At 38.4% G+C, this 24442-nt stretch overlaps 2 protein-coding genes across 6 annotated transcripts; one reads left to right on the top strand and one right to left on the bottom strand.

Moving 5' to 3' along the window:
- Positions 1–456: 456 nt before the first annotated feature.
- Positions 457–3725, bottom strand: RWDD2B (RWD domain containing 2B). Of its 2 annotated transcripts, none has more exons than XM_027680904.1 (5): positions 3600–3725; positions 2966–3154; positions 2770–2837; positions 1283–1648; positions 457–944 (listed from the first exon to the last, which is right to left on the bottom strand). In XM_027680904.1, exons 1-5 carry the CDS (start codon positions 3702–3704, stop codon positions 707–709), a joined length of 966 nt encoding a protein of 321 aa, XP_027536705.1. In that variant the 5' UTR covers positions 3705–3725; the 3' UTR covers positions 457–706. The 2 variants fall into 2 exon arrangements, with proteins under 2 accessions (XP_027536705.1, XP_027536704.1); XM_027680903.1 differs by having other exon boundaries at positions 2936–3154.
- Positions 3676–23675, top strand: USP16 (ubiquitin specific peptidase 16). 4 transcript variants are annotated; one of them, XM_027680900.1, is made up of 18 exons: positions 3676–3742; positions 6019–6117; positions 8292–8473; positions 9109–9212; positions 11558–11661; positions 13433–13614; positions 14533–14625; positions 15325–15455; positions 15820–15907; positions 16442–16520; positions 17386–17477; positions 18196–18252; positions 19229–19396; positions 19996–20665; positions 20931–21025; positions 22202–22288; positions 22565–22721; positions 23339–23675. In XM_027680900.1, the coding sequence occupies exons 2-18, from the start codon at positions 6057–6059 to the stop codon at positions 23461–23463; spliced, it is 2475 nt and encodes an 824-aa protein (XP_027536701.1). In that variant the 5' UTR covers positions 3676–3742; positions 6019–6056; the 3' UTR covers positions 23464–23675. The 4 variants fall into 4 exon arrangements, with proteins under 4 accessions (XP_027536701.1, XP_027536700.1, XP_027536702.1 ...); XM_027680899.1 differs by having other exon boundaries at positions 3695–3810; XM_027680901.1 differs by having other exon boundaries at positions 3695–3810; positions 13436–13614.
- Positions 23676–24442: the final 767 nt, after the last annotated feature.

Raw genomic sequence — 24442 nt, forward strand, 5'->3', positions numbered from 1 at the left:
AGGGAGCCCATCCTTGATTAACTGTTGCTTCTACACAAATAAAAATAAACTCTTCAGCTACAGATGTAGTGAAGCCACCACGGTATCTCTCTTACCTGCATACACACTTGTACCTACAAAAAACTCTTACGCCTTAGAGTAGGCATCCTAGCTCAGCTTCTTAGCATATGCAAGACTCTTGTAAATTTGCTCCCTCCTTTTGTTTGTTTTTAAATAAAATATTGATCTCATGGCTTCATAAATTTTCATGTAGGAAGTAGAAGATCGTTACAAAAAAGTCTTTGTGTAGTGTATGTAAACAGTAGCAATTAATGTAAACATAACATTCCCCCTCCTGAGACACCCACACTGCATTTTTGTAACTTCTTATTCATATCTTCGTTCCCTATAGTCCATCTATTCATTCATCCGTAACTCCATAACTGCCCAGTTGGCTATCAAACACATTTTTTTAAATTGTAATTAGGTATGTACCCTAAATCTCCTTAAAATCAGAAAGTAAATAAAGTAATAAAGTATTCATGTAGTCATTTTCATTATTCGGGATTTCACTGGATATTTGTTTTCATTGAAAACTGTATTCATCACATAAACCATGAATTATTAATTCCCTCTCTGATCAGCTGTTGCAGAACAGCTAAGGAATCTGTTATGAGGATTAAATTCCAATCCTAAGTGCTGGGGCCCGTGCTGATCTTCAAACCCTTCAATGCCCTTCAACCCCAAAGTACATTTGAAAAATGTCAGCACATCCTTTTTCTTCTAAAAAATGATACAGTTGCCCCAAATCCATATGATTTCCCCTGGCACCATGTGCATCAAAACATTTTTCTTCCAAAGTGGAAAACTTTCGTTGGTTCTGAATCTCAGCATGTCCTCCACCTTCCAAAGAAACATCTTCTCTGTGCCGAATGAGAATTCTTTTCCACGTTAGTCTTCTTACTCTGAAAGCAATTGGAGAAATACTAATCTATCTATAAAATAAAGACTGTTTTAGGAAATACTATGGAATTACTATTATCACAAGAGTCAAAAAATTCTGTTTGTATATATATATATATATATATATACACACAGAGATAATGGTCATGGTTGCTTTTATTGCTGCAACCAACAGTACAGTGGATATTCAGAGTTGTAAATACATTATTATAAATACAGTACTTGGCAGATTTTTAATCTTTGAAGGTGATTGGATTTCCCACCTTCTGGCCACAGGTACAACATGAAAAAATGTAATATTCTAACTACTAATGGCATTTAAGTACAAAGAAAAACTAACCTTGACCAGAACTCTTCACAATTACTTTGTAAACCTTCTACACAAACAACACCTGGTTTCCCTGGCATGCAAAACCCTGAAAGAGAGAGCTCCTTAGCCCAGTCAATAATATTCTTTCTTTTTTGCTTGTTGTAAATGTGATGACTATAGATCCACAATCGAGTGAATGTAGTGACTTCTGCCTGCATGGCACTTGCAGTTGTCATTGAGGAAGATGAAAGCTCTTTGTCAATGTAAGCAGCTGCGTAGTCTTTAACCCATTGCCTTGCACTCAACATGCAGGGCTCACCACTGCAGTTTTGCATCAAATATGTTTTTAGATCAGAGTTCAGGTGAATCTGCTGAGAGCGGCTTAATAACGACGACCTAAAGGAAAGTACAAATGCAGTTATCATGTGCTTACAATTTAGCATGTTTTTAGAATCACAGAATCATAGAATCGTTAAGGTTGGAAAAGACTTCCAAGATCATCGAGCCCAACCTTTGACCAATCACCACCTTGTCAATTAGACCAGAGCACTGAGTGCCACATCCAGTCATTTCCTGGAACACCTCCAGGAACTCCACCACCTCTCTGGGAAGCCTGTTCCAATGTTTGACAACCCTTTCCATGAAGAAATTCTTCCTTGTGTCCAACCTGAACCTTCCCTGGCACAGCTTAAAGCCATTTCCTCTCATCCTGTCACTGGTTGCCTGGGAGTACAGGCCAACCCCCACCTTGCTGCAATGTCCTTTCAGATAGCTGTAGGGAGAGAAGGTCTCCCCTGAGCCTCCTTTAGTCCAGACTAAACAACCCCAGCTCCCTCAGCCATTCTTTATACAACTCACTCTCTAGACCCTTCCCAAGCTTCATAACTTTTCAAAAGTTTTACTTCAAGCTGCCAAGAAAATCAGGCATATTTACATGATATGCACTTGCTATTGATATTTAAATCACATTAGCTGTGAAAACATCTCAATTAGTATTTAATTGGTGCGCTAACTCTTAAATTCACATACAGTACTACCAATCTGTAAATCAAAATCAAGAAAAAGGCACTTCAAAAGTAAGTATGGTGGCTGGACTGATTTCCCATAACACGCAAGGCTACTTCTTTAAACAGAAGTAAAAAAATACCAGAAGGCTGGGAGCAACAGCATTGTGACAAGGGAAAAATAAGACCACTGGTTACTCATTCCTTTAGTTAGTGTTAAGCTTTATCAAAACAGGTAACAGTCTCTCTTCTTGAGCATCAGACCTATGAACAGTATCTACAGTAACCTTTCTGTACAGATGATGGCACTTTTTCCTACACACTTTTTCCCTTTTCTTCGCTTATTTTCTGAGCACACCAGAGAAATCATAACCTTGTAAGATTTGATTTTCTTCAACACTTGTCTACCCAGCCTAATCTGGCAGTAAACCATCAAAAAGTCTGCTTTCTCTTATTATAACTATATTTTTGTAACACATGATAACCTTTAAATGCTTTTATTAGCTGCCATACCTCACAGTGATTTCCGGTAGAACAGTCGGATATTTAAATGGCAAAGCACAGGCCATAGAGAATTCCACCTAAAAACAAAGGAGCAAATGCTTAGTTCGAGTAAGCTCTAAAATCCCACAAAAAAATAAAATAAAATAAAGCAAAAAAAAAATCATGTTCACAGTACCACAGAAGCATTAGGGACCTCAGCCTTTACATTCAGTACAAACTGAACTTTTGAAGATGGCACCTCTGCAGACTCATTTTCAGCATAGTGTTTCAGTTCAGCTAGAGCCAGCTGGTCTGTCACAGCAAATTCCTCCTCATAAGGAAACATGCTAGACAGTAAATCTAACTCTGAAATCTGTATCTCCGCTTCTTCTTGGTTAGTCATTTCTGTTGTTCCCTGAGCAAAGAAAAATTTAGGGAAGAAAAATACAGCTTGAATATGGGACAGATTTCATTAACTATCCCTATGTAAATCATATTATAGAATGACAGAATATTCTAAGTTGGAAGGGACCCATCAACGGTATTGAGTCCGACTCAGCCCTGCACAGGACACTCACAAGAGTCACACCATGTGCCTCAAAGCACTGTCCAAACACTTCTTGAACTTTGTCAGGCTTGGTGCCACAATCACCGCCCTGGGAAGAGTGTTCCAGTGCCCAACCACCTTCTGGGTGAAACACCTTTTCCTAATATACAACCTAAACCTCCCCTGACACAGCTTCATGCCGTTCCCTCAGGTCCTGTCACCGTCTCTGCCCCGTCCCTGCCCCGTCCCTGGCCCTGGCCCTTTCCCTGTCCCTGTCCCTGTCCCGGCCCCGCTGCCCTCGCCCGGCGCTCACCAACATCACAACGGAGCTCGGAGCGGTGGCGCTCGCGCATGCGCGGACCCGTCCCGCTCCCAGCCTCGTCACGGCCCCACAATGCAGCGCGCCGGAAGTGCCCATGGCAGCCGGTGACCGCTGCCCCGCCGCTGGGGGATGAGGTGAGGTTGCCGTCTGCCCCGAGACGGAGCCATGCACCACCGAGTCGTTCGCCCCGCGGCACCGGCAGGTGAGGGACGGGAGCCCCGCGCTGCTGCCGCTGCGCTCCTACCGCCGCGCTCCTACTGACGCGGCCTCTCCTCCTCCCAGCGCGGAGCTCTCTCCGACGCCGCCGCTCCGGCCGGGACACGCGGCGCTCCCGATTGGCTGCGGTGCCTGTCAGTGATGGCGCGGGAGGCGGGCGCGGGCCAATGGGAAGTGGGCGGGGCGGGGCAGCGGCGCGCGGCGTGGGGGCGGCGTGCACGTGGGTTGGGGGCGCGGGGCGGCCCCGGGGCTGCCCCAGGGCTGCGGGACGGGTCGGGCGGAGCGCCCATCTGGGCGCCCTCTTGAGAGCCCACCTGAGTGCCGAGTGCTCACCTGAGCGCCCTCCTGAGTGCCAAGTGCCCATCTGAGCGCCCACCTAAATACCGAGTGCTCACCTGAGCGCCCACTTGAGTACCAAGTGCCCGCCTGAGCATTCACCTGAGTGCCGAGTGCCCACCTGAGCACCCACCGAGTGCCCAGGTGAATGCCCAGCCGGGCTGTGCCCATCCACAAGGCACACCTGCTCCCCGTCGTGGCGGGCTGTCCCTGCTCCCCTCAGGACCGGGCTGTCGGCTGGCGACGGGAGCCCGGCAGAGCCATTGGAGCCCAGCCTGCTCCCCGGCACACCCCGGTGGCTCCCAGGTCAGCCTCTGAGGGCGTTTTGCCAGGGTGTCAGGTGCAGGTGCGCGTTTGCAGACTGCTCTGTCTTATCTCAAAAAATACTAAATAAAATGTATTAGTCATTTAGGCGGTGCAGCGCGTTTCCTGGTGAGGGCTGTGCCCTGAAAAGGCTAGTGCAGAACCTGTCAGAGAAGTCTGCCCAGGCACAGCGTGGGTTAAATTAATAGCTACACGTGTTCATGCTGTCCTGCCTTCCTGGCAGGAGCAAGGACAATTTGGAAAGGATTTTAACAGTTAAAAGTTGTTCGTATAAGGTACGTATTGTAGTTTTTGCAGAGAAATGTGCTCTAGGGAAGGATTGTTGGATGAACTGTCATTTCTTTTTGTGAACTAATTGAATGCTAAGTTGCAAAAGTTGATAATTCTGCCCTTAATGAATGTTTGTCAAGCTTCCATCAGCAACTGGGTCATCTGCCCTAAGAGCATGCTCACGTACACATGCTCATGCAAACATGTTTGTAAAAGGCTTTCCATAAAAAAAGTCATCTCTGAGTATCATGCCTAAGCTCTTCCCTGCTTAGTTTCTCTCTGATTCTCTTGGTGTGGCTTAATTTTTTGGCTGCGACCACTGCGAGCAGGCAGCTGTGCTCTGTGGCTCGTGTGCTGCCGAGTATGAGCTAAGAAATGGGTTTGAAAGGATGGGCTGATACAGGTCAGATTTAGTGCTGACTGTGTTTAAGTGAAGGGTGGACTGCAGGGTTAGGTTAGCCTGCAAAGACTGCAGAGACTTGGTTTGGAACCCTTTTAGCTTCCTTGTTTTCATTGTATAGAATATATCAAGTTTTAAGTTTACCTGAGCTTTTTGGATGATCTTTAGTACAGGGGCTACAGACTAGAAACTAAAAATGTCCTACCATGTGTGCAGTAGCCACCTTTTTGAAGCCAAGCATTTGGTTTAGGTTTCTGTAGTGGTAGATCACTCTTGTCGAGAAGAGTCTACAGGCATAGCAGATAACAGACCCCTCTGAATTATTTGCTTGATGTGTGGGGAAGGTGATGATAAATCTTTCCCAGTGAAGAAATTAAAAAATTTGGAACTCCCATTGTCTGTGTATTTTCAATTATATTAGAGTATTTGCATGTGTCAGACTTCATAAAAGACACAAGGAATTTGCAATAAACAAAACAGAAAGATTGTAATTGCAAATAACTTCAATTGGGACAAAACCAGTTCTTTTTCACAGAATCCCTGTGTTGTTATTAGTTAGAGTACAAATCCTAACAAGTCATAGTATTTTTGATATTGAAGTTTCCAATCTTCTTGTTTTGTGCAATGCTTTTGACTAAAGATTTTAAATCATTTGGGTTTTGTAATTCACACTGTGATCTTGTCTGTACAACAGTTACAATTGTCTCATGTTAAAATATAATTACTATTTTTTTCTTTTGAAATTGTCAAATCAAGGCAAGTTAGTTCACCTCAAGGGACAGCTTAGCCATAGAAATAACTTGTGTAGCAATGAACAAGTAAAGCCAAAATTACTTTCTAACTTTACTATTTTTTCTTTCCTAGGTCATTCTTCCTTTTAAGAACAATTACAGACTACAAATATGGGAAAGAAACGCATCAAAGGCAAAACTGCACAGTTTGATGAGTCTCCGGATACACTGAGTATGTTTCCCCAGAGAAATCTGTGAACCTAATGTTTTTTTACCCTCAAAGAAGGCTTGAAAGCTGACTAATATTTAGAAGGCCTTTACACTAGTCACTGTCCTTGAAGTCTCATTTACAAAATGTGGATTTTTTAAATTGAAACTGAAGTCTAACAAGAAACGTGTTGCTACTTTTCTAAGTATGCTAGAAAATAATAATCCCATCTTGAAAACTAATATTATTTTCTGGCTTTTAGGAAACTCAGACACACAGTTCTTTACTGATACACAGATTGTATAAAATTTCTCAAAATATAAAGGGTTTGTAGGGTCAGCTGTTAAGCTTAAGGCTTAAGTAGCATTCTCCCAATGAAAATTTTGTCACAGAAGAGTCTTGCTTTAGCAATAAGGGCTGTGATTAAAGTATTTTCTGTGAAATAATTTGTCTTTATTCTAGCCGCTAATTTAGTACTGACCTTGGACACCTCAGCTCTAGTCATAGAGTATTTTGGTTAAAATATCTTCCTTTCCTTCTGTTCCTAACAGTTCCTAATCCCAAATAGTAAATTTTATTCTAGCTCTACTTGATCTCACTCCATCTTGAAATTTAATTTGTTTATCTTGTTTACCCTGGTTATTGTAGGTTTTGGTTTTCCTTGTGCTGTGTAGCATTCTCTTCTACCACCTTGTCTACCAGGTCACAGATTGTGTCTTGCTCATCTGTTTCACTGATCCGACTGGGGAAGTGAACTGAGCCATGCTATTTTATCTGTGAGAGAGTGCACTTACAATTTCAGCCAGGAGGCTTGGTGTGATGGCCTGTTTAAATTCACATCTACTGTACTTTGTGTTCCTCAGTGTCCTGGTCTTCTTTGGGTAGCTTCTGTCTCTGATGAGTGGCTTTGTTAGCTTCTTTTGTCTGGTTTGGTTGTTTGGGGTTCTGGGGGGTGTTGATTTGGGGGTTTGGGGTTTTTTATTTGTTTCCTGGAGTCTAGGTCCATGTCTGCTGTAACGGTTCCTCTTCTTCTCCAGCAAAGAGATTAGTTATGGTGTCATTGCTGATGGCATTTCACCTCTTTGGCTATAAATAGGTTATTTTACCATGACAGAGTTCTGTAACGCCACAAATGAAACTAAGACTTATTATGAATAATTCAACTGTAATAGTAGTTGAAAAAATACAAAAGCTCCGGGTTTTTTTTTTAAATTTTTGAAGTTATAGTTGAAGCTTGCATTTTTTAAAAGGCTTGAAGAATGCATCTAAATATCTGTATTTGTCTTTTGTTGGCTAGCATTTGCACTGTGCTAAAATCCTGTAATCTTGGACAGGAACAGAACTGTAGGTCCAAAATTTGCACCATTTTGCTATCCTGAGGCTGTAATCTTGCATGGGATCCTCAACAAAGATGGATTCAGAGCTGTTACACTATCTAAGCAATAAAAATACCTCAAAGTACAGAACTTAAGACAGCTTAATTATGCAAACAGTGGTATAATTCTTGTCAATAGCTGTTTTGCAGAAATGTAACCAACGACTTGAAAAATTAAACAAGAAGAAATAAGATGGTTAAACTCCTGAAAGTGGCTCTTAGCAACAGATGCCTGTTCTTGGTGTAATCATTCTTAGCAAAGTTTGGTTAAATAGATGGAGTTCACACCAGGCCCAGAAGGTGCAGTTAGGTTGTAGTATCACAGTGCAAAGTGATAACAGCACAGGAACTATGACTGCCATTCTTTTTTTACCATAATCTGCTGCATGATTTCACTGAGGCAGCTCAGCTGGAAGCAGAGACTCCATAATCTCCACTTCTGTAAGATAGGCAGGTATGGCCTCGGTGATGGGAAACTTTGGTAGTGGGCTGTGTCTGCTCCGTGGGAAGTTTGGGAATCATATCACCACAATAATAAAAGCCTGACATACTAGGTAGGTGTGTATCCAAGAGTTCTGTCAACTCCTCTAACTAGATGTAACTCTGAGGGATACTTTTAGCAATACAATAGTTTGAGATGCAGCAACAGTATCCCCGGATTCTGAATGAGGATAATAAAGGGTTTCTTTCTGATACATCTGATAAATTTTGAATGTTTCTTTGACTCTAGAAAGACTATCCTAGCTTCTGGATTGCTGCCTGTGTCTTTAACATTTGCATTTGTTATGATACCTACATCCTTCTTGTGCTTTTTATTTTGTAGAACCTACATGCAAGCATATTCGTAAAGGATTGGAACAAGGTCATCTGAAAAAGGCACTGGTGAACGTGGAATGGCATGTTTGTCAGGACTGCAAGGCAGACAATATAACACAAGAGAAGTCTGGGGAGGAGGAGACTGATGAAGGCCCTTCGATATGGTTATGCCTAAAATGTGGACATAGGGTATCTTTTGTTGTTAATCTGTCTTAATATCTTTCAGGGTCTCATAACATAGTAGAACAAGAGAGATTCTAATTAAACTCTACTATTCTTTCTTTTTTATTTTAAAGGTGTTGCTACCTAAATGATTTTGTATGCTGTAGTGTAGTTAAAAAAATGTCTGCTCTAAATGTCAAATGAAGTACTTGAAAGCTTGGCACAAAGGCATTTAGCAAGCTTAAGGCTAAAACACCATCTTGAGGACTTGTTTTCCTAGAAAGTTCAAATTGTTTTGCTGAGAAAGTAAAAATGTTCCTAATCTGTGATTTTTTACAGTAAGATCTTAATGCTCACATTAATTCATTAAACTTAGAACTCTGCATGCTGAAGAGGTTTTTGTTCTGTTTCATTCTTTCAGGTGTTCAAACTGAAATTTGTAAATTAAATGTTCAGTCCCAGAGCAGCTTTATAGTTATTCTGCACCCAGTAAATTGCCTTTCTATCTGCAGAAATAACTAATAAAGACCCATCTGTTGATCCTAATTAGTTTAACATAATTAAACAGTATTAATTTTAAACTTTGTTTATACTGGGACTTTATGTATGTTTCATTGATTGTCGGCTGGATTTTATGACACTTCTGGTTATCAACATTGTAGGGTTGTGACAGAAATTCTCCAGACCAGCATGCTTTAAAGCATTATGAAAAGCCAAGATCAGATCCCCACTGTTTGGTTCTCAGTTTGGACAACTGGAGTGTGTGGTGAGTTTGTCAGGTGACACTTAAAAGACATAGCTGAAGGACAGCAGAGGCTGGTTATAATTTGTCTTTTTTTTGGGAATTCTAGGACTTATCTCTAGGTGTACAATAAAGTATTTCCATATGCATGAGTCCCAGCAGTCTTTGCTGAGATTTGCAGAATAAATGTTACTTTCTTGTAAAATTTGTAATTAGAAAATTTTCATAATGAAGGCTGAAATGGACCAATTAGTAAATGTGGTTGACTTCATATTTTACTGCTTTTACTTGGTCAGAATCCTGACAAATGGAAACCAATGTTGATATGTAGCTCTAAATCATAATTTTAGACCTTGGGAGAAGGTTCTTTCTGATTTGCACTTAAGTGACAAACTTACTTTTATTTTCTCAGTAAATATGATTTTTTGATACCACATGTAGTCAGGAAGCACAGCTGTAGTATTAGAAAATGCTACTGAATCAAGCAATACAAAATCCATCCCCTGACAGTATTTCCTTCTCTTAAAAGGAATTATACATTACTATATATAAGGAGGAACCCTAATTTTCTAAACTATGCTACAGAAGTACTGTACCTGATGTAAAGAGTTTTCATTTTGCTTAGTAACTTTGTTTGATGATTTACTATCTGTCATTATGTTCATTTTATATAACATTATCTGTTTTACTTCATCATATTTAGCACTTACATGTATTGAACTTTGGAATGAAAATGGACATTATTAATAACATGTATTACTAATGAACTACTGAATTCTTTTTGTGAATTTAAATTAGTGTTAAAATTGTGGGGCTTTAAGTGCTTTATTTTCCCTGTTTTTTAATCAAAGTATTTGTGAATGAGAGGAAGTTGTCAAATGAGGATGTTTTTGCTTCCTCCTAGAATTTCTTGGTTGTACAAAGTTGCCCAAGAAATGATTCAGAGATTGATATATTGGCTATAAATTATTGTTATAAATCAAACCAATCAAAAACTATATTACACACAGCAGGCCTAGTACATAAATTCTGATCAAAACTGCTTTTGCTTTTATTAATGATATGAATATGTGAATAAATCTCTCTATGGTGTGCATGCATATGTGGTTCAAATTGGATATGAATAATACCTGTAAACAGTTAAAAGAAATGTTTTAAACTTGGAGAGGAAGAAGAGTGTTCTGCTCTTTTGCATTTATAAGTGCTGTTGTACACATTTTCAGTGCTAGTATGACACAGCAATTGGATCTACTCGTGTTTTTCCCCTGTTGGTCAAGCAGCCAAGAGGGATTTTCCAATCCCTCGATTCTTTCAAGGTTGCCTACAAATTTTTTGACACATCAAGGGTTATGATGTTAAAACTGCCCATGGAAGTAACTATCATTTGTTATTCCAGGAGTGAGAATGCCTATTTTTATGATTAACCAGACAGTAGATATACAATCAGGGATCCACAAGTTGAGCCACTTTTTTAAAATGAGATATGAAGAAATATGACAATTGCAGCTAATGCCAGGGATGCTAGAGATTTAGGGAAGCACTTTGCTGCAGACTTCTCCTGCTTTCAATATCAGAAAATTGAGTCTGACTTAAGGTAATCCTGAAATCTGCTGAATGATTTGTATCTAAGGACTGTGAGTGGTGAGTGGTGCGTTCCAAAGTGCAGAAGTATTTGTAGTCTCTTCGGTACTTTTTTTTACCTCCTCAAAGAGCTTAACTACAAAATATGTAAAACTCCTTCAGCTGTGTGTGTTCTGGCAGAATTTTACCCTTCTTGAGTCTTTATCACTGCAGCTTGTCTCACAATTCCGTTTAAAGCAGATTACTGACCTAACCATGCACTTCTTTACTCACAAAGAGACAAATAGGGTTTGTATCGGCAACAGAAGAGCAAATAGAAGTCCACAGGTTTAATGGTGGACACTGATTTATTTCTGATCCAATTTAAATATAACTAAGTACTTGCTTGGCTAGAATACTCAGAATATTTTTCCATGCCATAACATTCGTAAGTCATTTCCTTTAGGGACTGATATCTTAGTTTCTTGATTTTGGGCAAAATTTTTTATTTTCCTTTAAGTTTTCTGGCAGCGAGGTTTCTGAGCATGTCTCTTCAGAGTCTAATTTATATTTGTAAATTGCAACCACCAGTCACCGAATTAATTTACTACAGATAATTTTTTAAACATTTTATTTTCATGATCAGAAATAGATTGAACTCTTCTCTAAGACTTCTAAATCTGAAACTAAATCTTCTAACTTTATAACTTTGTATAATGAATCACATCAAACAAGAAAATAGTTTAGGATTTTTAAATAATAGAAAAAAATAGCATTAATTGTTTTTCTTTTGGGGGCGGCGGAGGCAGGTGCTACATATGTGATAATGAAGTTCCGTATAAAACTTCAACCCAGTTGGGCCAGACTGTGGATTTTGTTAGAAAACAAGTTTGTATTGACTCATCACGTCCAGGTAAGTAATTGTAGTATAGATACAGTAAATCAGAAAGTCTGCTAAATGTAGGAGACAGTACTGTAAATCCAGAATTTACACTAAATTAGATTTAGCACCTTAGGATAAAGGAAAAAGATTTTTCTCCCTTTTTTTTCCCCTTTTTTGTCACAATTCTGATAGCATAAGTTAAGTTCTAGCTCATGGACCTAATTGGATCAGGATTTTGCTCAGTGTCCCCTAAACTTCTACAGATAAGACATACAAGAACAGGAGGAAAAAAGACAGTTTTACTGTGACTTCTTAAAGAATGACATTCACTTTTTCTGTGAATGTGGAATTGACTTCCAGTATTTAACAATGCTGTGTTTATTCATCAGTGTCGCTCAGTCTCTCTTGAGATCTAAAGGAAAATTGTCATTGCTTAAGGATAATTTGATTTGATTTTTCTTAAGTATTTTTCTAGGTACTTGTGAATGTATCAGCTAGAACGACTAAGTCTCCACCTGTTGCAGCACATTTCCCAATGGAAGGAGTACACAAGAGGTTTTTTCACGGGGTCTGTACATTTGGAATAGGCAACTGCAGTGCTTCCAGAACTATTAAATACTGTGTTTAGCCTGCAGTCTTTCTGTAAAACATGGTTGGTTAAAAGCAAACAAACCCAGCAAAACCCCACAGTTTCCACAATGGCAAAAAAAAATTGTTTTGTAGAACTTCACACTAGAAAACTTGGAAGAATTTGCATATAAAAATAAATGCTGTAAAAAATGGCTGTCAAAAATTCCAACACCATCCTACACTTGGTTGAAATCACAGGCCCCTTGGAAAATGGATCACAAACATCCAGCAATGCCAACGTGGCTGTCTCCAAATTCAATTTGTTCAGAAAGCAGCTGAGATTTTCCCACAGGAAGCAGAATCTTTTGAGTTGTCAGTCTTTCCCACACACATAGTTTCTCTACATCTAATATTTGAACTTTATATCAGTTGCCAAAATTTTCTTCTCAGGTTTGAACTGGAAAATGGATGAATACCAACAGGCAGTTGTTGTCCATTTCACGTGTTCCACCTGTTGTTATCCAGCCATCTCTTCATTGTCTAAAGATTGTATTGTCAGTTTTCCTTGCTTTCTCTGAGCTGGCATTACTTGATTTTAAAGTTAATATTGGCTTATAGCCCTGTTTATCAGAAATCTAATCAATCACTGACTGCCAGGCTGGCAGAACAAGTATGGGTGTTACTGTGGAAATTGCCTGAAATTCCCTTGTGTTTTTATTGAACAGGTCATTGAAATTTTGAGCAATACACTAAAGTAATTTGGGGGAAAATATTTGTAACATGTCTTAAAAATATAAATCTTCTGTGTACATAAAATGAACATGAGAATGCTTTGACAGCGGGAGCCAGTTGGATGTTGTAGAAAGCCCTAACATAGGTGATTTTGACACAGGAATGAAAATTGAGACAACACTTGCAGAGCTTCAGAGGTTGGCATGAATGGCTTGTGGGCCAAGAGGCACGTTCAATTTGCATGCTAATCTGAAATGGCATTTCGGGTGGATCTTGATTTGTATTTGTTGTGGTTGTTTTGTTCTGTTTATTTTTTAACTTCTGTTACCTACACAGTTTAAGAACCTAAACCAGTATTGTTACACTTATACAATTACAGAATTAATTATCATATGTGTAAGTTTTAAACATTGTAGATTGCTGCTGCCTATAATAACTTTTTCCTAGCCTGTTCCCTGTTAGTGGGTTAATATGTGGTATGTTTTTTTAATTATTTCAGTAGAAAAACAGCAAGAGAATAAAGAACTTGAAAATAAAAAAGTAGAAAAAGACAGCAAAAATGAGCAAGAAAAAGAAGTCTCGCTTAAAGAAGAGAATTCTCATTCAACTACTAACTTGGAAGTCACTGTGAAAGGACTTAGTAACTTGGGGAATACATGTTTCTTTAATGCAGTGATGCAGGTACAGAAGTTATTGGTACTTTAAAAAAAAACCAACTTTGAATAGGAAAAAATGCTCTAAACAAAACGAAAAAGCCCACAACAACCCCCCCACCTCAGCATTTTACAATGACACAATTAGACTGTGATTTTTTTCAGCTGCCAAGAATGATGGGTTCTTTCTAAAAATAGTGTGTTGGCCCAGAGAAATTCATAGAAATGGAGTTGCATGTTCAGACTTGCTCTAAGGGGAAGTAAAAAAAACTGCCTTGTCTGTGAGGGACAGCATTTTTCACTGACGTAATTAAGCATGCCACCTTCCTAGTTTAATAAAAATATGAAATAGTCTGACACATCACCCTTGCTGACCTCTTAGAATATGAGATTAGTACTCCAAGAGCATGGGTGTTTACTAAGACAAAAATGTCTCTCTCAGCAACGGGAAGTCAAAAGTAAATGTTAACAGGATGAGCATATTGCATGCATTGCCATCTTGTATCTTGTTCAGCTGTGTATTAAAACTCACATGTGATCTTGTGCTCTTAGGCTCTTGATACTGAAGCTTTACTAAAACAAAATCCCCACTGTACTTGCAGATTTTAGTAAAATGCTTTTGATTTATTTTTAAATGCTTTTTAAACCACCCGCACTGCATTTTATCTTTTGATTTTTAGAAACAGGCATTAGTAAATACACTTGTCAAAAGATCAATCTGTAGAAAAACAAGAGATTGACGGTTTCTGCAATTTAAAGTAGTATTTATAGAAGGCACTTGGAAGTCCCATTAGCTGTATGGAAATTCCAGAATAGTAGTTAACCATTCTAGTTCTGTGTTTGGGAAAAATAAATTGCTGCTAATCTGGTTGCTACAAATTCCACGACTAGTGGAATTCCTGTTGTCCCCAGTTAACAACCTCTTTCTGTCTTTTGTGTTCTACAGAATTTATCACAGACTCCAGTCCTGAGGGAGCTGCTTAAAGAAGCTAAAATGCCTGGTACAACAGTTAAAATTGAGTCACCTGAGTTATCCATGGTATTATGCTTTAACCTCCGTAGTGTTTGTCCCCACCTTCCAGTCTGTTAAGGGAAAAAGCAATACTTATCTCTGGATTTTAAAGCTGTTTCAGCTAAATACTAACAAGATTAAGGTGTAAAATCAGCAGGAACTTCACCATTGACTTCTGTAAACCTGCTTCTGAATTCAGTGGAGGTTTTTTGTTCAGAGTGAAAGAGCAGTGATTCAATAACTACTAGTTGTTGTAAAAGAAGTGCTTGCATTATGATTAAATTATTTAAAGGATGACACTACGTGACTCTTACTATAGTGTCATTTGTCTAAATGCAAAATAGGAGACTAGAGGATGTCTGTAGCACTAACTTAAATAATGCACCTGTCATTACAGTTAGGGATTTGGATGGGTACAGTTAGGGATTCGGATGGGAAAGAAAGGTTGCACTTTTTTTTAAAGAAATTGGGGGGTTTTTTCTTAGTAAAAGCAAGAAATCCAAAGTTGCAACTAAGCAATACATAATTAATGACTTTTGGTATCATTTCATGATAAACCATGTGTTGTTTTTGTCAGGTTAACTTATTGCCATTTTGGAATTTTGTATATTCTATATTACAATGAAGTTTTCAAAAACTGAAGGGTTTACATAAGGAAAAACTTACTATTGAAGAATCAGTCACTAAATTAAGGCAAAACAGCTCTCTTGCTTTTCTTTCAAACAGGAACCTCAGCTGATAAAACTAGATCAGCCATGTCCTTTGACATTAGCCATGCATCAGTTTCTGACAGAAATGCAAGAGACAAAAAAAGGGGTAGTCACTCCTAAGGAACTTTTTGCTCAGGTTTGTAAAAAGTGAGTATCTGTACAATTGCATGTCATAGTGACCATGAAAAAGTTTGTTGTTTAAAAGACAGTCAGTTTTTTCCCTTTTTTTTAACATGAGCTCACATCACAGCATATAAAATTTGTAGAATACTTAAAAAGCTTTGACAGAAGAGGATAAAGAGCAAAATATAAACGAACAGCAGTAAAATGAAAGATATTCAATGACATATAGTGATTATCTGGCTTTGTATTTTTAGAAAATACCATATATAGACACTTGGTTTTGTATACATACGTTATGAAGACTTTATCCTTGTGTGCCTGGTGTTTGGTTTTGCTTTGTTTATCTCTGGGTTCAGTTACACTTTACAAGTAATGTTTCATTTAACAGAGCAATACGATTTAAAGGTTATCAGCAGCAAGACAGTCATGAATTGCTTCGTTACTTACTTGATGGAATGAGAGCAGAAGAAATCCAAGTGAGTGCTAATTTCACAGTTGTGCATACCTGTCTTCTCCATACCCCAGACCCAGACTTTCCCCTCTGCTGAGGGGAGAAAGAACTTTCTTTCTGAGATACGTCAGCCTCTGTAGAGTGGTTGTGCTGCCTATAGCACTTATTTGAAGCAGATTAGCAAAGAGAACCCCCCAGAAAAAGTGGGTTTGGAGTATGTGTAGTCACCGTAAAGAGTGTCCTTTTGTCTTAATTTCTGAAATGCACTTGTGGAAATTCCATTTTTTTTTTTTTTTGCCAGTTTTAGTTTGGGCAAGTATTTCATCCTTAGACTGATTTTCTTACATACTAATTGGAACATTATGGTTGCAAGCCAGAGGATTTTTTTTTTTAATATCTGCAGGAACTATTTCATGTCTCTGCAGGTATTTGTGGGTTTTGTATTGATTCTCTTAATTGGTGAAGATTATTATTTTTCCTCCATCTGAAACATTTCCTGAAGTGGTTAAGTGAATAAATTTAGGAAATTTTACAGTGCATTTTTTTTTTTAAATTTCAGCAAATAAGTGTTGGAATACTGAAGGCACTGACTGAGTCTAACAAACAAAATGAAGAAGAACTTAAAAAGAAAATTAAAGGTAAAATAAATTATCACAACATCAGTAACATGTAAAATCTTCTGTTTCTCTGAAGTATATAAAGTAACATTAATAGTATCAACTAAAAGATACATGTCTAATTGTATAACTTTATGCCTCCTGAATATGTGTGTATCTAGAATATAAGGCTCAATATTTTCAGGCTATATTTAAGTCTCTTGCTGAACTTGGTGGCATTTCCTTTGTAACAGGATAAGAGAGGGTTGATTCTGTAGACATCGTACATTATGTTTGGGTAGTGATTAATCATTAAATTAAAATATTAGAAATTAAAATATAAGCATGTGAATGTAATTTATGCAGCCCCTATTAACTGTTACTTAACAGTGGTATAAAAACCCCTGAACAGCAAACAGAAGAATTTTTAAACTTTTTTGACGTGACTTAGGATGAAGAGAAAATTTAAATGCAGACTCTGTGCTACTCTGAAAATACAACTTGAGGAAATTGGTTTTGTTTGTCATGTGCCTATAGAGACAGAAGTTGATGCTTGTTTTTTAAGTTCAGATACTTGCTAAGTCTTGAGAGAAAACGGGAATTCTTACTGGGATGCAGTACTTCTGAGAAAATAGGTAAATGCATCTAAAGTGGAGAAAGTGGTAAAGGTGTTGGTTTAACCAAGCTGTTTTCTGCAAATGTGTTCCCCCCCCCTTCCTTTGATATACAAAAGATGGTTAATTTAAGAATTTTGCTGTACTTCCTGTCCTGAGGAAACTAAAACAGGCCAACATGTTCCATTATACACATTGCATATTGTATTCTCTTTTTTTAATTTGGTATGCCATAAAGAAATTGGCTGCCAGTATATTGTATTAACTTTACTATGTATTTTTTTAATTCTCAGAATATGAAAAGAAAAATGGAATACAAAGTTTTGTAGATCGAATCTTTGGTGGAGAATTAACCAGCACAATTATGTGTGAGGAATGCAGAACTGTAAGTAAACTGTCCACTTCGAAAAGCCTAGAGTATAATATTGTGTAATCTGCAGGAGAGTCTCAAAGTGACTGTCTGTAGAGATGAGAGCTGACTAGCTGCATGTTTTTCAAAAAGGGGCATGATTTGGCTGGAATCTTTCTTTCCTTGTGTTATAAAGCTAATCTTTCAGTTCTTTTCAAAAGCCTTCCAGAACGAGAGGTCAGCAACAACAAGCTGCCTCTGTCAGAAAAATTCCCTCTTAGATTCCCAGTGAACACTTTTCTGCAGTACAGATTGTAGACCAAATGAATTGTTCTGCTACCAGGAATATGCTGTCAGGAGCCCTTTCCTTTTTTCATCATTTCCCACCCTGAAATGACCATGGGATTGGCAAACAGTTAAGAAGGCTTTACTGGGAGGATATATCCTGATAATGAAGTAATTGAGGGTATTAGCAAGTGGGCTGGGTAAATATCATGATAGATTGCAGCTATCAATCTCTTAGACCCTAAAGTGCATTCTCGCATTCTAGACCACTAGATCACTGAAATCTGTAAAAATACTTCTTGCTTATTTCTGTGGCAATGGAACTGCTAGATTTTGGTCATTTGTGAAGGTAGATGAGCTGTGTTTTACATTTGTCTGCACAAGTGAAAGCAGGACGTGAATGCCTATTGACAGCAAGCCAGCTGCTTCCAAACAAAATTAAATTGGATTCTTGATTATTCATTTAAAGGTATCCTTGGTCCATGAGTCTTTCCTTGATTTGTCACTTCCCGTACTAGATGCTCAGGTAAGAAATTGTACATGTTTGCTTTTTGGCTTAGTTTTTTTTTGCTTATATGAAAACTCTTATTATACAATCATTAGGGAGTCAATTCAAGCATCTTCCTAGAAGTCTCTTTCGCAAACTAAAACTGCACAGAAAGATAGAGAATAAGATTTTTCATGAGAAAAATCTTGTAAGTGCCTGTAAGTGCCGTGTAAATGCCCATAAGTTGTGGCTCATAAATTGTGTCTGGAAAATCACAGAGGTTGCTTGAATGCTTTGGGCTTTTTTTCCACTTTTTTCATCCTTTTTTCTCCACTGAGTCCAAGAACACTTCTCCTAATATTCAGGTTATGGAATAAAGTTAAGAAACGTTGATAGGATAGTATGTGAATACTTATTTAATCAATATTATTTAATTTTATCAATCTCTAGACACTCAAAAGACTTGATTTGCTTTGTGTTTTGCATTGATAATCTGTATATATAATATTTCAGATTTGTTGTGTAGCACTCCTCACACAGAAGTTAATGAGTAAATATGGAAATGAAACCCCCACAGCCAAAGGGATCCCATGTCTTCTGCCACAAACAAATTTCATTTTAGCAGAAGCAAACAAATTCTGTGGCAGGCACTTCAACTGACGATGTCTCCACTTGTGTAAAATGTTACTCTTCAGTTCTTTAATGACATCTGCCAGAGGCAAACATAATGTTGCCCCTGTACAGGTTCAGAATTTGGCCTTTGGTAGCCTTAATTATACAAACCGTTTCATTCTGCAAGTCCTTGTTTCACAAGGACCCCCTCTGGAGTGAGACACTCCTTCATAAACACTAGGGGGTGAGTAAGTTGTATGTTATATCATTAAAATGTTGTATCTTGAGCTGAAAACTCAGATAACATCTCATCCCTGTAGTTTTCTTTGGAATACTAGTTTCTTATTTGGGACAGTAACATCTCTAATTCTGTGGTTGTTTTGTGGCTTTTTGGGTTTTGTAGAAAGTAAAAATGACAAAGAGAGAAAACATAAAAAAAAACAAAGAAAAGGAATCTGAAGATGAAGAGGATAAAATCAATGACCATTACCTTAAGCAGAAAGATGAGCCCCCTGGTACAAGTAAGCACCTTCAGAAAAAAGCAAAGAAACAGGCCAAAAAACAAGCCAAGGTTGGTTTTGATAAGTATTTCACTTTGTGCTTGCAATTTTTGTTAAAACCAATTATTTTTGCTCCCTCAGTTTAGATGGAGGAGGAGACAACTTAGAATTTCTCCTCACTCAAATGCACAACTGAAAAGACCAATTATATCTGTATCTTTGCTGTTAAGAAATTATATGTTCTATTAAGCATTGCTGTGCTAGGAATAAGCTAATATCCAGAGTAATGTTGAATTTGTTTGCCTGTATGAAGTAGCCTTAATTTGTATCAGACAGCTGTTTTCCAGTCATTGATTGTAAGAATATTCACAAAACTTTAGAATACAGACATAAGAAAGGATCAGGAAGATAGCAGGGGATCGTTACTTGTATTTTGATGATATTGTGTAAAAAGGCGCAGTGGGAACTATATCTCAGTGAGGATAAATTCAGTATTGGTGGAACTGATCACCTCTGATTATTAAATCATAGTTTATTCTCCCCTTCTCCTTCCTTGTGCATCTATGGCATGCCACTAAAAATTTGATAAAGAAGTGGTAAGAAAGGTTAAATATAATTTATACTTACTGTGGGTTTTGTACCCTTTTGTATTGTGTATTCAAATGCGCAGAGCCAGCGCCGCCAGCAAAAACTTCAAGGAAAGGTGCTTCGCTTGACAGATCTCTGTGCAACTGGACAGTCAGAGATAGATGTCGAGTATAACCAAGAATCAGAGACAGAAATTAACTCTGAAACTGTTGATATGAAGCAAGAAGAGGAATCATCAGATGAGTGCAAAGATCACAGCTTAACTCAGAAAGAGTTGACTCTGCAGGGAAATAATATGGAAGTTCAGAGCATGCATGAAGATACGGGAAAGCCAGAACAAGAGTGTGTAGAAAATGAATGTCTCATGGATCTCCCTGTGGAAGGCTTAGATTCTCCTATGAAGTTTGTCAATGGCCTTGACAACCTGTCTTTGCAAGATAAGGATGATGACAATGCAGATGAGGGAGAGCTTGCTACTGACTTTGCAAAACTACACTTGGGTGCCAATGAATCTGATATGAGTACCTTAGATGACCTTCAGACTGTTCCTAACAAGACATGCAAAGTATCAACAGAAGATCCCGAAATGGCATTTTGTACTCTGGCAAACAGGGAAGACCTGAACCCAGAAGAAGGTTCAATCCATCACTGTTTGTATCAATTTACCCGTAATGAAACACTTACTGAGACCAATAAACTACTGTGTGATGTATGTACACAAAGACATTGTGGACCAAAGAACAACATAAAAAGTATGACAAACTATTTTTTAAAAGAAAACTTTAAATATGTTCCTATCCACTGTTTGGGTGGGTAAGGGTGGTGGGAATACCCCTAAAGTGGTGTTTTTATAACTTTGTCTACTTTCATTGTACAGTTCATCATGTTAAAGGGGAATGTTCAGCTTCTCACTTGTTGTAGTAGATGACATTATAACAGTTTATATAGTGAAATTAAAGGAATTCTTGCTGTAACATTTGTTTTGATGTTAATCAATGGTGGTTTTTCTTTTTGCAGGTGAAAAAAAGTATGTTTATACTAATGCCAAAAAGCAGATGCTAATCTCTCTTGCTCCTCCAATTTTAACTCTTCACTTAAAGAGGTTTCAACACGTAAGTACCAGGCTGATGTAGGTATATAGTATCAGTTTAATATGTATACATGCACATAGTACTAGCTCAATTTGAAAATATGCTAACATTAGTTTTATTTCCCTAAACTTTTGGGCTTTTTCCCAGTTTGGAAGGCATTGGTGTGCAGCATTGGGTTTTATGGTCTTTGAGGTGTTAGGGTGTGTTTTCCTGAAAGATATTCCCTTAATTAACTGGAAAACACTGTTTTGTGAGCTTATTTAAAACATATTTCCTCATTTTTCTTATTGCTTACTGTATCAAGCAGTGTCTTAGCACTAATGGTTTCCTACTATTACAGCAATTCCTGGACTCTTACATTTCAGTAGGTATAGGTAGAATATGATCCCTTACTAAATAAGTGTAACAAATAAGTTGGCAGAAGTGGAAAAGAGAGGATTCCAAGCCTTGTAAGGGGCAGAGGGGAGAAGGAAAGGAAAGCAAAGCAACTTAAGTTTTATATACAGACACTGAAGTAAAGTGGACCACCTCTTTATTCCCAAGTTGTAGAAAAAAATTTTAGGGTTTTAGCTTTTTAAGAGAGAAAGAGGAAAGGGAGACAGTACTGCCTCTTCTAAATTTAAAATCGTTTGGTGTTTAGCACAAGATAATTGAAAAATAAGGGAGGCAACTTTTATTAGATAAAAAACAATTTCATATAGAAAATGGAAATGTGTAGCCTATTCCAAGAGACTGTAATATGAAGAAAATAACATTTGTCATCATCTTATTTTGTTTTTCCAGTTTGATACTGAACAATTATTTGATTAAGGTGGGAGCACAAGTTGCATCAGTTTTGATGCTGTAAGATTAAATCCTCAGGCATGTTACAGTATCTGAGAATCAAGAGTTACTCATAGTTACTGAAGTACATTAGAGCTGATTCTTTTTCCACTTTTGCTACCATTAAGTTAATGTAAGAGTGAGCTGAAGAGCCGTCTTAACTTGTGCTCCAGTGCAGCATGTGGGGGCAAGGAGGTAATGCTGGAAAATTGGACACTGGAGAAAAAAAAAAATGTTGCTTTTTCCCAGTTTTGTGTAATGTAAAACTAATTTTGTATTGTTGAAACGTTAACCTGAAACATATAGTAACTAAGCATGGTTTTAATATGCTCCATTTTAACATTATGGGGTTTTCCTCTACTTTGGCTGTTTAAGGCTGGATTTAATCTGCAGAAGGTTAACAGGCATATCAAGTTTCCAGAAGTGATAGACTTGGCTCCTTTCTGCACAGCTAAATGTAAAGTAAGTGGGAAAACAATCAGATTATCCTTTCACGTGTTCTAATGTGCTTTCACAATGAAGCTGCTTAGCAGAATCTTTGTAGAATGCTTGTCAAGCTTGTTATTTAGTGTGATAATACCAGATAACTTGTACTCGAGTCGGTGTACTGCGCTGATCATAGCTGTCGTGCTTGCCTGAATCTGTAATGACCAGCTTCCATTTCATCAGCAAACAAATCAGTTTACATTCTTCAAAACCCAGTACCTGACTGACATAGCTAAACTTCTGCTTTTCTAGAACGTGGCTGAAGGGAATAAAAAGGTATTGTACTCTCTCTATGGAGTTGTTGAACACAGCGGAACAATGAGGTCTGGGCACTACACTGCCTATGTTAAAATGAGAACTATGAACAACCACCTCTCTGATCTCGTCCTTCGAGGACAATCACCTCAAGGTAAATCATTAGAAATGTTTTACATATTCTTACTCATAGAATCACAGAAGGGTTGGAAGGGGCCCTAAAGGTCATCTAGTTCCAATCCCCTGCCACGGCATGTACGTGCTCCGAGAAGGGCAACAAAGCTGATGAAGTTGTATGAGGAGCAGCTGAGGGAGCTGGGGCTGTTTAGCCTGGAGAAGAGGAGGCTCAGCGGAGACCTCATCACTCTCTACAACTGCCTGAAAGGAGGTTGTAGCCAGGTGGGGGGCAGCCTCTACTCCCAGGCAACCAGCAACAGGACAAGAGGAAATGGCCTCAAGTTGCACCAGGGAAGGTTCAGATTCAACATGAGGAAGAATTTCTTCACTGAACGGGTGGTTAATCATTGGAGTGGGCTGCCCAGGGAGGTGGTGGAGTCACCATCCCTTGAAGTGATCCAAGAAATGACACTTTGTGCTGCAGTCTAGCTGACAAGGCAATAATCAGTCAAAGGCTGGACTTGATGATTACAGAGGTGTTTTCCAACCTTAAAGATTCTGTAATTCTACTCTACAATTCTTACTAAAGAACCGCAGTAGAATTGTTTTAATTCTTTCTAATAACTTTTTACTCCTTAATTTTTCCTTTCTCAGCTTTAGAAACTGAACCAGTCAAAGGGCAGTGGTTCCACATCAGCGATACCCACGTACAAGCTGTCTCTGCATCCAAAGTGCTGAGCTCACAAGCCTATCTTCTGTTCTATGAGCGGCTGCTGTGACTCAGCAGAAGAGCCTTCTTGTGTGTGCAGTCACCTTCTTCAGGTGGTCTGAGCGAAGGCAGAGACTTGCAAATCATGTTTTTAATGTGTTGGAGCTACTGTATACAGCAACAGGAATTCACTTTATGCTTCTTAAACACACTGACAAGTGGTTAACTTATACTTTTTCCAGTGTTTTCACTACTTTTCAATAAAATTTTTTCTCAAAATTACAGTTTTGAGCTTCCATTGAGTAATTTGGGTGTTGACATAAGACAAGCAACTGCTCCTTTTTGTTTCCTGCAGATGCTATAGATCTTGATCAGCAGCTTTTTCATTTTAAAGCGACCAGCTATAATTTTGAACTATAGTTGTCTCAGCCATCATGTGTTCCCTGTGTTTTTCAGACCTGGTTTTCAAGCATAAGAAGCTGTTTCTTCCTACACATCTTACAGCCGAGAAAACTGTAGCATCAGCTCCCTTTCCACTGTAGGTTTATGTCCAGTGGAGGAGCCCTCAAGTTGCAAACTCATTAAGAATTCTTGTGCTGGTGTTTTGGCAAGCACTTGGCTCTCTCTCCCTTTCAGTACAGGCAGTCCAGTGTAGCCCTTTCTGCACTGCAGGCTTAGGAAAACTAGTCCTGCGGTGACTTGTAACTTTCAAGTTCACTTCTCCACAAGCTAGGCTTCATGTTGACTTTCATGTAAATAAAATCTTGGCTGCTCCATGTTAAAACAGCAGCTGCTTACATTCAGTGCATTTTTCACAATGGCATTACTAGGAAAATGGGCAGTCTTATGTGTTCTTGTAACCCTTACAGCCATCAGCATTAGCACTCATGCAGCAGTATGCCAATCCCTCAGAAAACTAGCTGAGTTTATTTTGCAGCCATACCACCAATTGCCTAAAGCAAGCATAAGAGCTGTTGTATGGCAGCCTTATTTAGGCATATGACAGTTCCAGACTTGATTTAGCCTTTCACTCCTTTCTGGTTGTGAGA

This window comes from Neopelma chrysocephalum, unplaced genomic scaffold (genome assembly GCF_003984885.1).
Source record: "Neopelma chrysocephalum unplaced genomic scaffold, ASM398488v2 Primary Assembly neopelma1_60, whole genome shotgun sequence".
NCBI lineage: Eukaryota > Metazoa > Chordata > Aves > Passeriformes > Pipridae > Neopelma > Neopelma chrysocephalum.

What these genes read in the sequence shown, in the direction of transcription:
- RWDD2B (XM_027680903.1), bottom strand. Translation starts at nt 3,704, where the DNA reads ATGGGCACTTCCGGCGCGCTGCATTGTGGGGCCGTGACGAGGCTGGGA. An exon ending in CGAGCTCCGTTGTGATGTTG is followed by an intron (nt 3,155 to 3,599) that starts GTGAGCGCCGGG and finishes TTCTTTGCTCAG; the next exon opens with GGAACAACAGAAATGACTAA. An exon ending in AGGTCCCTAATGCTTCTGTG is followed by an intron (nt 2,838 to 2,935) that starts GTACTGTGAACA and finishes CTTTGTTTTTAG; the next exon opens with GTGGAATTCTCTATGGCCTG.
- USP16 (XM_027680900.1), top strand. Translation starts at nt 6,057, where the DNA reads ATGGGAAAGAAACGCATCAAAGGCAAAACTGCACAGTTTGATGAGTCT. An exon ending in TTGGACAACTGGAGTGTGTG is followed by an intron (nt 9,213 to 11,557) that starts GTGAGTTTGTCA and finishes CGGCGGAGGCAG; the next exon opens with GTGCTACATATGTGATAATG. An exon ending in ACTTAAAGAGGTTTCAACAC is followed by an intron (nt 21,026 to 22,201) that starts GTAAGTACCAGG and finishes TGGCTGTTTAAG; the next exon opens with GCTGGATTTAATCTGCAGAA.